This window comes from Impatiens glandulifera, chromosome 9 (assembly GCF_907164915.1).
Source record: "Impatiens glandulifera chromosome 9, dImpGla2.1, whole genome shotgun sequence".
In the NCBI taxonomy this organism is placed as follows: domain Eukaryota; kingdom Viridiplantae; phylum Streptophyta; class Magnoliopsida; order Ericales; family Balsaminaceae; genus Impatiens; species Impatiens glandulifera.
The window spans coordinates 26,492,828-26,509,171 of record NC_061870.1 but is presented as its reverse complement, the minus strand read 5'-3'; the positions used below and the strand labels follow the sequence as shown (position 1 = coordinate 26,509,171).

At 25.9% G+C, this 16,344-nt stretch overlaps 4 protein-coding genes across 6 annotated transcripts; 2 read left to right on the top strand and 2 right to left on the bottom strand.

Annotated features, from left to right (window-relative positions):
- Positions 1-628: 628 nt before the first annotated feature.
- LOC124913795 (putative lipid-transfer protein DIR1) lies at positions 629-1,223 on the top strand. The gene has a single exon (XM_047454209.1). The coding sequence runs from the start codon at positions 699-701 to the stop codon at positions 1,029-1,031; it is 333 nt and encodes a 110-aa protein (XP_047310165.1). The 5' UTR covers positions 629-698; the 3' UTR covers positions 1,032-1,223.
- On the bottom strand, positions 1,136-3,632 carry LOC124916105 (B3 domain-containing transcription factor VRN1-like). Its single transcript, XM_047456838.1, has 7 exons — positions 3,510-3,632; positions 2,997-3,366; positions 2,741-2,910; positions 2,396-2,648; positions 2,147-2,322; positions 1,693-2,064; positions 1,136-1,619 (listed from the first exon to the last, which is right to left on the bottom strand). The coding sequence occupies exons 1-7, from the start codon at positions 3,630-3,632 to the stop codon at positions 1,356-1,358; spliced, it is 1,728 nt and encodes a 575-aa protein (XP_047312794.1). The 3' UTR covers positions 1,136-1,355.
- Positions 3,633-7,199: 3,567 nt separating this feature from the next.
- Positions 7,200-7,697, bottom strand: LOC124916103 (B3 domain-containing protein At3g18960-like). Its single transcript, XM_047456837.1, has 2 exons — positions 7,575-7,697; positions 7,200-7,487 (listed from the first exon to the last, which is right to left on the bottom strand). Exons 1-2 carry the CDS (start codon positions 7,695-7,697, stop codon positions 7,200-7,202), a joined length of 411 nt encoding a protein of 136 aa, XP_047312793.1.
- Positions 7,698-13,878: 6,181 nt separating this feature from the next.
- Positions 13,879-15,561, top strand: LOC124916606 (MYB-like transcription factor ETC3). Of its 3 annotated transcripts, none has more exons than XR_007096894.1 (3): positions 13,879-14,068; positions 15,006-15,093; positions 15,235-15,558. XR_007096894.1 is itself a non-coding variant. In XM_047457341.1 (3 exons), the coding sequence occupies exons 1-3, from the start codon at positions 14,014-14,016 to the stop codon at positions 15,346-15,348; spliced, it is 246 nt and encodes an 81-aa protein (XP_047313297.1). In that variant the 5' UTR covers positions 13,879-14,013; the 3' UTR covers positions 15,349-15,561. The 3 variants fall into 3 exon arrangements, 2 of the variants coding, with proteins under 2 accessions (XP_047313297.1, XP_047313296.1); XM_047457341.1 differs by having other exon boundaries at positions 15,003-15,093; positions 15,249-15,561; XM_047457340.1 differs by having other exon boundaries at positions 15,003-15,093; positions 15,235-15,556.
- Positions 15,562-16,344: the final 783 nt, after the last annotated feature.

Below are 16,344 nucleotides of genomic sequence, written 5' to 3'. Positions count from 1 at the left end.
AGAATTAGGCCCTAAATTTTAATTTAATTGTTACTAAATTAGTTAATTTATGAGGAGTGATAGAGAGAGAATTTGGTAAGGGAATTTGGTGAAATAATGACTTGACATCACCTTGGTTGGAAAATGTAAAAGTGGGAAGAAAGAGAGAAAAGAGAGAAATTATTTGATTTTTGAAACGAATAAGATTATGGCAAGTCATTCTCTCACCAAATTCCCTCACCTAATCATTTCTCTTAATTTATACTAATTTAGTTATGTTTTTATAATATTTTAAATATTTAAACTATTACAATTAAAATAAGATTATTTTAGATAATAATTTATAATGACCTGATCAAGAGATGATTTTGTGATTTTTGAGCTATAACTTCAAGTTTAAACCCTAAATTACACTGTATATTAACATAATATTTAAACAAATAAATGAAATTAATTTATTATTATAAATCAAAACTATTATATGAGATAACACGGTAGAAAAACTGGTGAGATGTTGTGTAAAAGGAAAAGGGAAGTAATTGTTGAATCCCCTATCAAACAAGTCCTAGGATTTAAAACTAAAACGTTAGGAAAATAACGATGACAAAAGATGTTTTATAAGTGCAGGCCAGAGTTAACCAACTTCACCCGCCTATAAATATCCAATGGAGAAACTTCTGTTTTGAGAACATCGTGGAAACATTGTAACAGGAGGCAAGATGAAGAAGACAATGGCAACGGGGTTTATGGCAGCAGCAATAGTAGTAATATTGATGCTAGAAATCGCCGGTGCAGCGAGGACAAAAGACACGACAGAAGTTTTATGTCATATGAATGAGGACGATCTAAATTTATGCAAACCAGCAGTTCAGAAGACGAACCCTGTAACTACACCGACACCCGAATGCTGCAAGGCTCTTTCAGGGGCGAATCTCACCTGTTTATGTGAATACAAGAACTCGTTTCTGTTGCCTGCACTAGGTATTGATCCTACCTTAGCTCTCGCCCTTCCAGCTAAATGCAACCTCCCTAATCCTTCCAACTGTAATTGATGATATTCCTTCCTTTCCTCTAGTTATTAAATATTGTTGTCTTTTAAATAAATGAATGTAAACACCCTTAATCTTGAATTTATCATCCGGTTGTGGATTCAGTCAGATATCATCATGATTGTAAACATGGTTTGTGTAAACTTAATGTGAGCCGGATTGAGATTCGCTTAAAAGGGTGTTTCTAGTTGTATACATCTCATATGAACCTGATCTCAAATTCCCAATACAAAAGTCTTTTCTAGTACTAATAATAGAAAACAAAAGCTAGACTAATGTTATGGCTACCATATTAACAAAACACTGACCTTAGTAACCAAGCATGATTTAGTTTTCATCTCCTCCTGCTGCCCGAAATACTACCACTTCCCAGATAGGTTTAATCTTATCAATCACTGTAAAAACACAAACATCTTCAATTTCCAAGTTATTGTCCTTGGCAAATTGTCGCCAGTTAAGGTAAAACACACCCTCTCTGGTTGAGAGTTGACTGCAACTAACGTCCCATTTTTTTGAACATTCTCGAACCATAAGCCTAACCATCTTCACGTGTCGATTCAAATACTCCCTAGAAAATTTCCGCGGCATACACTGTGACATATCATCAACAGGTTACAAATCGAGAAATGAAAATAAAAATAAATTTTTTGTTTTCATTACTTACCAAACCACAGTTTCCATATAGATAAGATTGTTTCACCTTGATAATGACCGAAGGATGATTAGGTTTGAATGCCTTTGCTCTTTCCAGAGCTGTACATAATTCCATGTTAGTGTAAATATAGTGATCTTCAAACTTTCTAAATATAGTGACTTTGAGCAATGGTTCAAGACAATTCTTAATAAGCTCAAACACACAAGCATCCCCTTCTTTAAGATTATTGTCTTTCGTAAATGAACCCCAAACAAAACCTTGTTTTTCTCTATCGCTACGGCAGAACCACTTAACCTTCCAAGTTCTTTTGTCTGACTTGCAAAGGATAGCTGTTTTAGGTTTGGTTCTAAAATGTTCCTTTGTAAAACGTGCAGGTAGATACTACAGTTATGAAAAAGAAAAGCATATGATCAATACCCATTAAACAATAAGAATAGACTATATAAGAGGATTGAAGGCTTACTAATTCTGACATATAACTTTTCCTTATAAGCATAGCAGTAAAAGGGTAGTTTGATTTAAAAGCTGAAGCTTTTTTAAACGCTTCAACTTTCTCTTCATTGCCCTCTGCAATCTCAATCGTTTCTGAAGTGTTGATTTCAGACTTTCTGAAAGATGTAGTTCCTCCTGTACATTCCTCTGAAAAATGTAAAATATCAATTCAAATTATAATCTCAAACATGCCTACTTTCATATGACAAGACAATAATACCTTTGTTATCTTGATCAAGATCTTCTTCTCGAAATACAGTTACTTTAAGCTTTGGTCTACAACCTCTTTCAATGAGCTCAAAGGCACAAACATCGCCCAATTTCAGGTTATTGTCTTGTGCAAATGGGCTCCAACGGATGGATAAGTGGTCATTACCAGAACAGTTCAAGGACCAGGTTCGTCCATCTGAAACTGAAAGTATGATCAATGCTGGCTTCGAGAAATATTTCTTTGCGAAGCCTACTGGTACATGCTGTAATATTAGAATAAATGAAGAAGTTTCAAATTCATCACATTATACAATTCACCACAATCCAGCTTATATTTATATATAAAATTCATTACCAAACCACGATAATTGAGATAAGATGGCTTCATAGCAACAATAAACATAGGGTATGGCGACTTGAAGGCCTCAGCCCTTCCAAGAGCTGTCATATTGTCTATAGTCGTGGACCTCGTGGTTTTACTTTGCTGTTGTACTTCGGCTGCCAACGTATCTTCTTCATAATGTTCTGAAAAATGTCACCAAATAAGACTTGAAAAACCCAAGACCCTTATCCAGTCATCAATCAAATGAAACTGAAGAAGGTGTTTTTACCTTGGTTCATGTCCTCTTCAATGCTGCTGCTACGGCAGTGATGAAAATCCATTGACTCATCATGATCATCAATCATAATTATATCATTCCTTTCAGATGATCTTTCAACAATTGGATATTCAATCTCTAATGCATTTTCATTATCAAGTATCATAACATAGAAGACAGAGTTTCCATCATATCTAAAAACTAAGAAGTGCCCATAGCGAATGGAGTAATAGTTAGTGAACTTTCTCCAGCCAGATTCCATCCAAACCTCGCCACATGAATCAGTGAGCCCTATTCGCCAAACAGCCCCACTCGGCATCTTGAGAAGCACGGCATTGGAGAGGTGATTTCGATATCTAGCAACAAATTCCTCAGGAATTCTCTACAAGGAGAGAATGATAGAGACATAAACAAGACAAGAAAGCTATTAGTTATCTGATCAATGATCATCATTGTATAAGTTTATTATGGACGCATGAAACTAATGATGCTTAAAGATTGAAGAAAAAATCATGGGAATTATACCAGCCTGTGATTCTTGTCTGCTTCGGAGAGGATTATTTGAAAAAAGTGGGGACGTTCAGGGGAAAAAGACGACCGGTGGTGGGATTCAGCGTCATTACCAGGGTGATCACTGTTCTTGGCCATTTTTTACTCTACCTTCTTCCTTACTTGTCCGGTCAAATAATCAGCAGTAGCGGACTGCTTCTTCAGCTTCCGGTCAAATCAAGATTCAGGCAAGAGAGAAGGGGTCAATGCTCCGGCAGCGCCATAGCCGTGTATTGCACTTCTTCCACGCCAGTTCCTTTCGCCACACCATAACTGGAAAGAAATGGTAACTAGCTGTCATTAATTACATCTTGCCATATTTTATGAATCACTTGTTTTGGAACAGTCCATTGTTAAGGGCTTGTTTGAATGGGTTATTTAAATGATTGAATAATTAATCAACCATTATTTCATTACTTCTATCAATCACATCTTATAATTCAATAACTAAAATATTATATAATTTTATTTTATCAATATATTTTAAATAATTTTATAACAAAAAAATCTTCAATTCTTTAAAATTATTCCAAATTATTATTAATTTTTTAAATAACTTACACACTTATTTAAAAACTTGAATCCAAACAAACTTTAAGGGCTTATATTAAAAAGTAATATATATATATATATATATATATATATATATATATATATATATATATATATATAAATAAAAAGAATTTTAAATAAAAAATATTTTAGTTAATTAATTGACTGATTTAAGGATGACAACGGGTACTCTACTCAACGAGTAGTGAAATACCTCTCCTCGATTTTCATTTTACTATCCGACTCTGACCCCGAACCTGATAGGTTTCTGTGTTTGTATCGCATCCTTGACTCGTTGGGTACTCGATCCATGATAAATACCCTTTACGTGATTAAAATATGAATTTATATTATTGTTTAAAAAAAAGAAAAGAAAAGAAAGAATGTGAAAAGGTTTATCGATCCTTTTTGAGTGAGATGTTCGAAAGTAGTTGTCCTTTTTATTACAATTATCCCTGCTTTTCGCCCCGTCCCAAAACTGACTCACACTTTAACGGTGTGAGGATTTATTTTGAAATGAGACTTTTCATTAGACGATTATTCTCCTACTACATTAGACGAAGATAAAAGAGTGGAATGACATATTGAAGTTTAACAAAAACAAGAGAGAATGTGAAAAGGCTTATCGATCCTTTGCCTTTTCGAGTCAAATGTGGCATTGCTGATTCGAGAACAATTATCCCTGCTTTTCGCCCCGAAACTGACGCACGCTTAACGGCATGAGGAGTTATTCTGAAATGGAACTTTTCATTAGACGATTCTTCTCTTACTACACTAGACGAGATAAAAGAGTGGAATGACAAGCCCTTCCTTCTTTATTTGAAGCAAGACAGAAAGCGTTTACTTTAAAGCAATCCTAGGCTCGTATGGTCTCTTTCTATGTGTGTCTGCAAGAGCAAAAGAAAGCAAGACAATTACATTTTTGGTCTCCCACTGCTCTCTATGCAATCTTGAAAGGTATGGCATATCTCTTATTGCCTGCTTCACCTCCTTCCCAATACAGGCTTCATAACCATCCCTGCTTGCATTTATTTTCACTGTGGTCTGTCCAGTCCACTTCATTAAATTATGGGGTTAGATGAAATAACTATGCGATGCTCGGTGTCGAAGTGAGCTTAGCCGCCCTAAGTGGTTGATTATTCCTTACTTTATCTGGTCGACAAATTTCATTGAATTGTACTCGGCCTGAATCCTGTCATATATTTAATCCCGCCCAAATATGTTTGCAAATGAGATAATTGTCTTTTCAACATAGTCGCATCTCTTTTCGATTCGATCCTGACTTAGGATGAACGCTGGCGGCATGCTTAACACATGCAAGTCGGATGGGAAGTGGTGTTTCTAGTGACGGACGGGTGAGTAACGCGTAAAAACAAATTGAGTTTCATCTGTGACTAATAGCTTCTTCGCAACCGTTTTCTTACTCCCCAAAACAAAAACTAACTCCTCTAGTGGAGGACAAATTCATAGAGATATTAAACTGCATACCTTGAAAATTTGTTAAAATAAAAAGTGAAGAGTGAGTATAAAGATAAAACATTTAATATTAAGAAAGTGAAAATTAAGAGTTACGGGAAAGGGAAGAGAAATTAAAATGATGTTGGAGTGAAGTTTGGATACGAGTAACATAAATAATATATTTATTATAAATTTGTAATAATTGTAATGAAGTTGAAATTGAAAAGTCATTTTAAATTTTAATAAATATACATATTTTAATATTAATATTTCGGGTATCTTTGGGTTTTGCACACTCTTCAAACTTAATTAGGTAATTTTTTCACTCCCAATCTCCGACCCCAACCCGATTTTAAAATATCCGAACTTGATCATCGGGTATCTACGGGTATCGGATATACGTGTACTCATTGTAATTCCTAGAGTGATTTGATGGATAAGAGAAAGAGTGAAATAATGTTTGATTTTTCTGAGTTATTTAAATAACCAAAACAGAATTAGAACTAAGTTATTTAAAAGTTTTTAGTAAATTATGAACGCATTTATTCGAAGTTTAATCTTTACTTATAACGTTTGCGTAATAATTTATTACAATAATTTTACGTTTCTATAAAAAAAAACTTATAATTAAACACATCTTACTTTTAAATTTAATTTTTTTGAGAATAAATTTGAGTCAATAAAACAAGTATAAGTTGAATAGGTCAACCCGTAGGCTGAGGAGCAAGACGAGGAATTCGTCCAAAGAAGTCTGATAAACCTTTCGCCTAGAAATTCAATGGATGAATTATTTCTTAATTATATTGCAATATAATGAATAACAATATCCAAACTATAAAATCAATTTGTAGTCGAGAATTAAAGAATATACCTTTCGTAAAAAAAATCTGGGAATGAAGTTTGTACTATGAGTGTATTCTATCCTAACTTATTCATATCAGGAAAAAAAAACTTATCATATTATTTGAAATATAATTAGTTTATTATTATAATAATTTTAAAAAACAAAATAAAAATATTTTAATTATTAATTTAAATAATTTAATAATTAAAATTATTTTGTATCTATCAGTTTATTTATATATTAATTCACTAAACTACAACAAATTATGCCATTACAGTTTATTTAAACAAATCTTTTATATCACAACTCAATTTAAAATCATACATTTATACCTATCAAACTAATACAAAATATCATTATTTAACTTTTAATAAATTTAATTTTTAAATATAAAAACTATTGAAATAAGTACATTTATTTAATTAATTATTAATTTATATACTAATGATATTTTTTTTTATAATTACAAGATTAATCACTTACCGTTTCAAACAAGATTTTATAAAATTTATTCACTTTTTTTAAGATTTAATATTAGTTCAATGATTAATTTGTATTTTTACAATATGAGAATATCCTCATCCCCAATTCTCAAATCAGTATCAATATACACAACCATTCTTATTCTTTGTCTTTCTTTCTTAGATTCTTGTTTTGAATTCTTGATTAAAGTTCAACAATCTTGATAATTCATCATTCAAAAATCACAATTAACATTCTTTTTTCTTATCCAACAAGATTTTTTATTTAAAAAAAAACCATAAACATTCTACAAAAACTCAAGTTCAAACTAGCTACAATAATATTTAAATTTAAACATCCTCAGTTTTTTCTTGCACAAATTGTGGCGGTGGCGGAGGATACATAATCTCTGAAGCGGTTAGGTCACAGATAACTAGGTTAAAATCAGAATTCCCTTTGTATTCAAATATTAGAAAATGACCAAATTTGATGGAATAGAATTGTATGAATTCTTCGTGCAGCCAAATTTGCCCTTCTTTCATGAGTTTCATTTTCCAAACGGCTCCATTTGGGATTGTGAGAATGACTTCACTAGATAATTTTGTTCCATTTCTTTCCATAAACTCTGGTGGGATTTGCTGTTTTAAGTCACAAAACAAATATTATATGAGATGGGTTTTTTACATGATAATAAAATCGAATAACTTTATTTATTTTGCATATACCAGTTTGATCAGATCTTTAACAACTAAGGAGGTTATAATCTTGATGAACTTCGGCTCCTCTTCCTCCTTGTCGGGAAAGTTGGGAAGTGGTGGCGACGCTGGTCGTCTTCTCCGGCCACCCATTGATCTTTAATATGTGATTTTAGATATGAGTTAGCATTATGCAGTTGGGGGTGCTTTTATAATCATCTACCAACCCCATTCAAGTCTTGTTTAAGGTATTAAATGTTGTATCATTCCCAACACTAACAGTACATGTTTTTGGGTGGGTTTTGATAAGTCTTGTTTGATCTTTCTTTTTAGTTAATAATTTTTTTTTAAAATATAGTAAAATTAATTATATGAATAAAATGATTTTAACATATTTTAAATTGTAATGAAAAATAAATTAAGATTATTTAAATAATATTTAGTAATTATTTGATTGAATGAGGTATACTTTGAAGAAAGTATTGTATTTTGTGGGGATTTGATTTGATGGATAAATCAGGATTATATTTATTAATTAAATAATTTTTGTTTTATGGTTTTATTTGATGTTTTTATTAATATTTTGTGTGATGAAAAAATAAGTTGAAGTTATTTTTTAATTAGTTGAATTATTAATATTTATTAATGAATTAAGTGATTTAATTATTATAAATAAATATATATTAAAATAATATATCAAATTAACTATTTAAGTCAGTTTGATTTGATATAACCAAGGGGCATGAGAAAAAATAGTCAAAGTGGTTGGGACTTGGAATGGTTTTGGGAATTGGGGAGTGAACGATATCTCGATAAAAGAAAGATTTTTGATGATAATAATTTAAAATAAATTAATTAATATTTATTATTCATAATTACATTTATTTTTTAAAATTGTGAAACTAAAAATAAAGAAGAAGTAGTTTTCTTTTTATTTAATATAAAATATGTTAATAAAATAGATAAGAAAAAATGTTTAAAAAATGAATAGATAAACTTTTAAATCAAAAGAAAAAGTTATTTTTTTTTTAGAAATGATTAGGTGAGGGAATTTGGTGAGGGAATGACTTGGCATAATCTTATTCGCTGACAAAATCAAATAATTTCTCTCTTTTCTCTATTACTTTTACATTTTCCAACCAATGAATGAAGGTGATGCAAAGTCATTCCCTCACCAAATTCCCTCTCTCTATCACTACTCTTTTTTTTTTAATAATAAATATAATTAATTTTGAATTTTAACTTAAAAACAATTATAACTAATAAACTATGTGTTATTATAACAAAAACTCAAATATAAAAATAAAAAATGATTTATTATAAGTGGATTAATTATGCAGATGAAATTCAGAAATTAATTTATAGTGTTCGGAAACAAATTAGGATAAATTTAAAATAAAATAAAAATTTTGAATGATCAGACTATGGAGTGAATCATATTAATCCGTATGTGTGTCGGAACTTATAGTGACTAATTCAAAATATTATAATTTATAAAATCTTTTGTGTCGTGTTAATTCGTGTTTACGAGTTTATTCGTGTCGTTCTAACTCGTATTTAAATTTGTGTTTCATATCATTTTGACTAGAGTTGGTTATCGTGTTGACCCAATCGTGTCTAGTCGATGTCAATTTTTATGTCTTTCATGTCGTGTTTTGACACACTTAAAATATTATGGCCCGCAAATTCATTCATGCTTGTTTATTCATGTTTAAATCTATTTATATTGTTGTATTCGTTAGTGTCTATATTACTATTAATATTAATATTAATTTTGTGTATTTTTATTATATTCATTTTTGTCTCCAAATATAACTCTGTATTATTATTGTATATTAGAGATGGTAAATTAATATATTTATTGTATTAAAAGAAAGAAGATCATTATATATATATATATATATATATATATATATATATATATATATATATATATATATATATATATATATATTGAAATATATATATATATATTTTAAATTAGACTGGTAGTAAAATATATAAAATATGATTATTATTTTATTTATTTTAAGTTAGAAATTTTAAATTAATATAATAAGTATGTGTTAAATATAATATATATAAAAAAATTAATTAATATGTAAAATTTGTATATATAAATTTGAACGTTAGTTTATGTTAAATTTATTGTTTTAAAATTAATAATTTATTTTTTTAAAATAATATATTAAGTTAGTTAAATATGATAAATTTAAAACTTTATAAATATTAAAATATTAAATAAGAATTTACACCTAATTATTAAGTATACTATATTTGGTAAGATATATAATTAAAAGTAGTGATTTTTTATTAGAAAATATGGTTTATTTTTAATTATATTTTTTATTTAATGAATTTAATATTAAGATCAATATTAATTTTATAAATTATTTATTGTTGATTAGGTAAAGTTCTTATTAACTTTTAGATGTTTTTGTTTAAATAATTAGGTGATATACAAGTATATATATATTCAATTATTATAGAAAGTAGTAAATATTAGAAAATATTAGAATGAATATATTATTATATATTATAGGAAGAATTTAAACCATTTCCAACTCAATTTTTTTTCTTAAACTTAAAATAACAATAAATATTCTTGTAATATTTTTTTTATACAAACATTTTAACTTTTTTAATAATATATAGTGTATATATATTTATCAAACTCAAAATAATATTCTCATGATATTTTCTTTATACTAAATTTTTTAATTTTTTTAATAATATATAATGCATATATATTTATTAACTTTACAAATTAAACCCTAATAAAATTATTTGGTTATTTTTTAAAATTTTTTTTACCAATGTTTATTATTATAAATTAATAATATAAAAAAATAATTATGAATAAAAAAATAAAAAATAAAAAAAAATTAATATAAATAAATTATATAAAAAATTAAAGAGTAATGATAGGGGATCGGAAGTTTTGTAGTAGCAAAGTGATGTGGGAGGGTGACTAGACATGATGACTAAGTCAAACTTTATTTATCTCTTTCCTATTCATTAATAAATTCTTTCTTTTATCTTCATTAATAATTTATTTTTTTATCTCTTCAATTTATATTAATAATTTATTTCAAATACTAATAAGGAGAATAATAAATCAAATAAAAATAATAACAAAATATATATTATATTTGATAAATATATATTTAAGAGAATAAAAAGTTAAATATAATTATTTTTATTTTTTTAAAATTAATTATTTCTCCCTTTCTCTCTTTAATTTTTTTTTTCATATCTTATTTTATTATAAAATATATTATAAATTGAATCAAGTAACTCAAAATGTTACCTATTATCTCTTTTTATATTATCATATTGGTTAACTCTTATCCTAAAGTATTTTTTTTATTTACATTGAATATTAATATTTATGTATGATTTAAGCTAGATCTTTACAAATTATTATTTTCCTATTATAACTCATTTTAAAAAATAAATAAATAAATTATTAACATAAATATATATATATATATAGAGGAGAGAAATAATTAATTTAAAGAATTAAATTTTTTCATATTTATTTTATTATTTTCTTAAATATATATTTATTAAATATAATATATATTTAAAAATATATTTTTTAATTTTTTAATTTTATTATTGTCCCTATTATTATTCTAATTTTTTAAAAATAAATAAGTTAAATAATAAAATAAATAAATATATATTTACAAAATAATAATATAAATAAATTATTAATAAAATAAAAAAAGAGATAAATTAGAGAAATGATTGGGAGAGGAAATTTGAGGGAGGAAATGTGGGAGGGAATGACGTGCCGTAATTTGATTAGTCAAAAAAATAACAAAATTTATCTATTTTTTCTCTCTTCTCACCTTTTACTTCACATTTTTTAATTTTCTAACCAGTGATAAATTATTAATGAGAGAAATTATTAATGAATAGGAGAGAGATAAATATTTATGTTTAGTCATTATGCTTAGTCACCACGTCACTCCATTACACATCAGCTTTGTAAAAGTTTTTAGGTATTTGATTCAACCCATTGCTACTGGAAAATCATAAGTTTTTAAATTAATAAAACAAAGTAAAGAGATTAAATAACTTAATTACCAAGTAAAAAATGCAAACAAATACAAGGCGAGTCCACTTTGGATCCGTGTATTATTTCTTAACAATCCTTATAAGTCTTCAAAAACAAAGAAGGTTAGATATATTTATATACACACATTTAATTCAATAAGGTTAATAATAATCAAATTAGAAACTTGTAAAATTAGATTTGAAGAAGAAATTACTTATAGGATGAGAACTCTTTAAGTGAACATGATTATTAGTCCAACTAAACGATGTAGCACACAAAAAACAAAGAAAATGAATGGATGAAAAACATGGTTATCAAAAAGAAATTATAAATTATTTTATTTTATTTTATATAATATAATATATTTTTATTTATATTTTTTATTTTTTATTTTTATTTTTACTAGTTGACATTGTGCAATTATTTGTTGGATTTAAGAATACATAAAATCACATAATGGTGAAGATGTCAATCAAATCGTATTATTATAGAAATGTCATGATGAAGATGTTAATATATCACATAATCTTTACTCCTAATTATTAATTCTAAAAGCTTATATATATACATTGTAAACGAAAAATGTGTGTAAGACTAAAACCTATAAGAAACAAAGAAAGTTAGAGTTTGCAATCTATATTATAACTCTATTGAATCGATTTTTTGAAAGTATGACGCATGAAATTGTTGGTCCGAACCTGGGTAAGATTTTTGTGTCGTTATTTTGTCATTTTTTAGTTTACGCTATTATTCTGCATTTCATTACGGTTGTTATTATTCCGATTTCATTCTTATGGTAATAATTTTCACCACATATATATGCACATAAAATTATAAATAAAATTCACCATAATAATTAGACTCATTCTAAAAATTGAAGTAAAATTTGAGAAATGTTTCACAAAAAAAAATTGAGAATTTATAAAATTATAAAGATTTCCATGAGATGTGATGTAAAATTTATTTTCAAAATGATGGTATTTTATTATAATTATTTAGATATTTAGAAAGAATTACATCATATTAGGTTGAATTTGTTTTCCGGTGAAGTTATCATTTTTTTAATTTAAATTTAATAATAAGTTGAACAATTTAAAATAAATAAGAATAATAAATTAATTTTGAACAATTAAAAGTATTAAAAACACAAAATTTTAATATTTCAAATAAACTAAATACAATATATATATATATATATATATATATATATATATATAAATATATATATATATATATATATAAACTAGAACAAATAAATTAAGAATAAGTTAGAATCAAATTAGCCCCACCAAGGTCCAAGATATGGAGACACGACAATACAAAAATAAAGTAAATGTCTAGGGTAATGGGTTTTAAAAAACAAATTCAGATCAAATTTATTTATTAATCAAAATATAAAAGATCATTTATTTTTATTATTTTTGTAATAATTTAATTTAAATAATTCTAAAATTCATACTTTTATTAATTAAGAATTTGATTAAATATTCTTTGTGTAAAAAAACACATATTATTGAGTTTTTTTAAATTATTTTTTGAAAATAATAAATTTTTAACCAAATAAAATTTTAAAAATATAGACCGGGATTTGGGTTATTTTAATAACTAAAACAAATCAGCTTTCTTTTTATTTATTATATTATTTAATTTATTAATTAAAATATAATTATTTTAAATTATTTCTTTTTATTTTACTTTATATATATAACAATGCAGTTTTAACTTTTTATAAATATATATATATATATATAATATATTATTACTTATTCAAAATTATAACTAATCATTCATTTTATTTATTTATTTATTTATTTTATTTTTTTTTAATTACCCATGTGGAGCAAACCCTAAATTTGTAAACATATGGACAATATATATATATATATATATATATATATATATATATATATATATATATATATATATAATATGATGCTTAATTTTTAAAGTGTCCATATTGTTGGGTCAAGAGCTGTGGTTAATTTGAATATATATGTGAGAGTAAATAAATATTTGAATCGGATTATAGGTTGACCCGACCATAAACATTTTTACCGTAATATTTTTTCTCAATTTATTGTAGGTTACCAACCCATAATTATTTTTACTGTAATATTTTTTCTCAATTTTTTATATTATTACTAGTTCAAATCCAGGGATTCATGTTTTTTAATAATAAAACCAAGATGAATTCAACATCTTATCCGTATCATTAATAATTCACTGAGACTTCGACATGACTCTATTTTCTTTAGTATTATGTGTAAAGGAATTGTCAGATTCAATTAATTACTATCTCTTCTCTCTCTATAGTATATATATATATGAACAAATATATAATCATCGAACAAGGATCAAGAATTGTATATACTTGAACGTCGCCGCCGTGAGCCGTCGACATTAATGGGTAGCCGGCGATGGAAGAAGGCCAAAACCTCAAATCATTGCTACTCCGAAGGTCAGTCTATAACTACTCATTAATTATCCTAATCGGATCTAAGATTTGAAGTTAGAACGGGCTAAGAAATATACAAGAAAACTAAATAAATATTTAATCGGTAGTGAATTAGATAAATTAATAAAGAATTAGTGAGTAATTGCACCTTAATTTTTTTTTGTTCTTATTGGGTGAACTTAGACCTAATAATGTAGATCCGCCATTGATCTAATCAAAGGGTTTTACTAAATATTTATGTATCAAATAAGAATTTATTCTTGGTAGGATTTTGTTAGTTTACACAAAAATGTCTTTTATTAGATTGTTATTATTTTAACAATAAACTCTCTTAATCTTAAATATAAAAAGAGATCTTAGGCTTTGTTTGAATTCAAGTTAGTCAAATAATTAAGTTATTTAGAAATAATTAATATTGATGATGATTTTGAGAAGTTTATAATTTTTTGATAAAATATATTAAAAGGTATTGATATATAATGATAAAATACAAAACAATAATAGTAATTTAAATAACTTAATACCTAATTAGGTCTAATAATTAAATTTAAAAATTCAAATAATTTATAACTTTTTCATATAAATCCATTTTTTTTATATAAAAAAAAGCAAACAAAAAAAAAATTATACAATTCTAATAAGATCTTGTTTGGTTTAAGTTATTTTAATAACTCAACCAAAATCACATATGATTTCATTCCTTTCTTATTTATCATATCACTCAATTCATTAATTAAAAAAATTAGTTTAAATTATGATTTTTTATTTTATTTATATATATTAATACCTTTTAAGTTTTTTTTTTTTTTCAAACATAATCATTAATTTCTCCACCATTATTATTATTTTCTTTCTCTAAAATTATTAAAATAATCCATATCCGAACAAACTTTTATATATTATTCTTTCTCACACACAAACAAGCACATGTATGTAGAAGAAGTTAGCAGCATTGCTTGGCAGTTTCTAGACATGAGTGAACAAGAAGAGGACATGGTTTACCGAATGCATAGACTTGTTGGGGAAAGGTAATTAGTAATTAGTTAATTAATTAATATAAGAAGTTTCATGTAATTGCATATTTAAATATATATATATATATATATGCTAATTAATTAATTAATTAATTTGGATTTTAATTTAACATGCATATATAATAATAATAATAGATGGGCGTTGATAGCTGGGCGGATTCCGGGGAGGAAGGCGGTGGAGATAGAGAGATTCTGGCTGATGAGACACGTCGAAGGCCTTGCCGGAGAAAATACTACTCACAAAAATAAATAAAAAATAATATTAATTAATTATAAAGTATGCTCTCTTTTATTACTCTTCTAGACATGGCGTGCAACTATTTCTGTGATTTTCATTTATCCAGTCCATCGTATTTGTACTGTTGTGCCGACTGCCGACGCTTTGTTTTGTTTTGGAATCTAAGTTAAATGTCAGTCTTATAAATATATAATATTTTAACGGTCAAAATTAATAATAATGATAAGAAAAAGAAAAATATTTTAAAAAGTTAGAGCAATGTCTCATTTATTTAAGAAATGAAAGAATTTTTAAATTTTCCCCTCAACTTTCTTATTCATTAGTTTAGATAGTTAGTTATTTTTTTTTGTAAGCTTAGTAATAAATATGAAGAGTTTAAATTTGGAATAAAACCATTTGTTTGAGTTGTTTTATACTTTTTTTTTTTCCTTAAATATTATTATTTAAATTATAAAATATATAAAATAATTTATATATTTTAAATAATCATATTTTTTAAACATATAACAAGCTAATATGTTAACACTTTGTAAGTACTGAAAATCTACAAGTTTGAAATAATTATTTTGATTTATTTTAAAATAAATAAAATCAAATTAATTAACTTCGTAATCAAACCTCATTAAAATAATTAATTAGGCTAATTATTGTGATAATTAAAACCTAATTAATTAAGGAAAATAGTCAAAATAATAAAAATAAAATTATTTAGGGATAGATATTGTACTCGTTTATCTAAAATAATTTTAGAAAAGACCAGGTATTAAAATAAATAATTTAGGATGAAATAGGTACACATTTCATCTTCCAAAATTATTTATTTAATCCTAAAATATGAAAAAAAAATTAGTACAATATTTATCATATTTATTTTAATATTTTGTATATTTTAAAAAATCAAAAATAAAATCAAAATGATGAAAGAAAAATCAATTTCAAACAAATCTTTAAAATTTAAATAAAAAATAAAATTTGTAATTGGGTGTAGCCGAAATCCCTTGAGATGG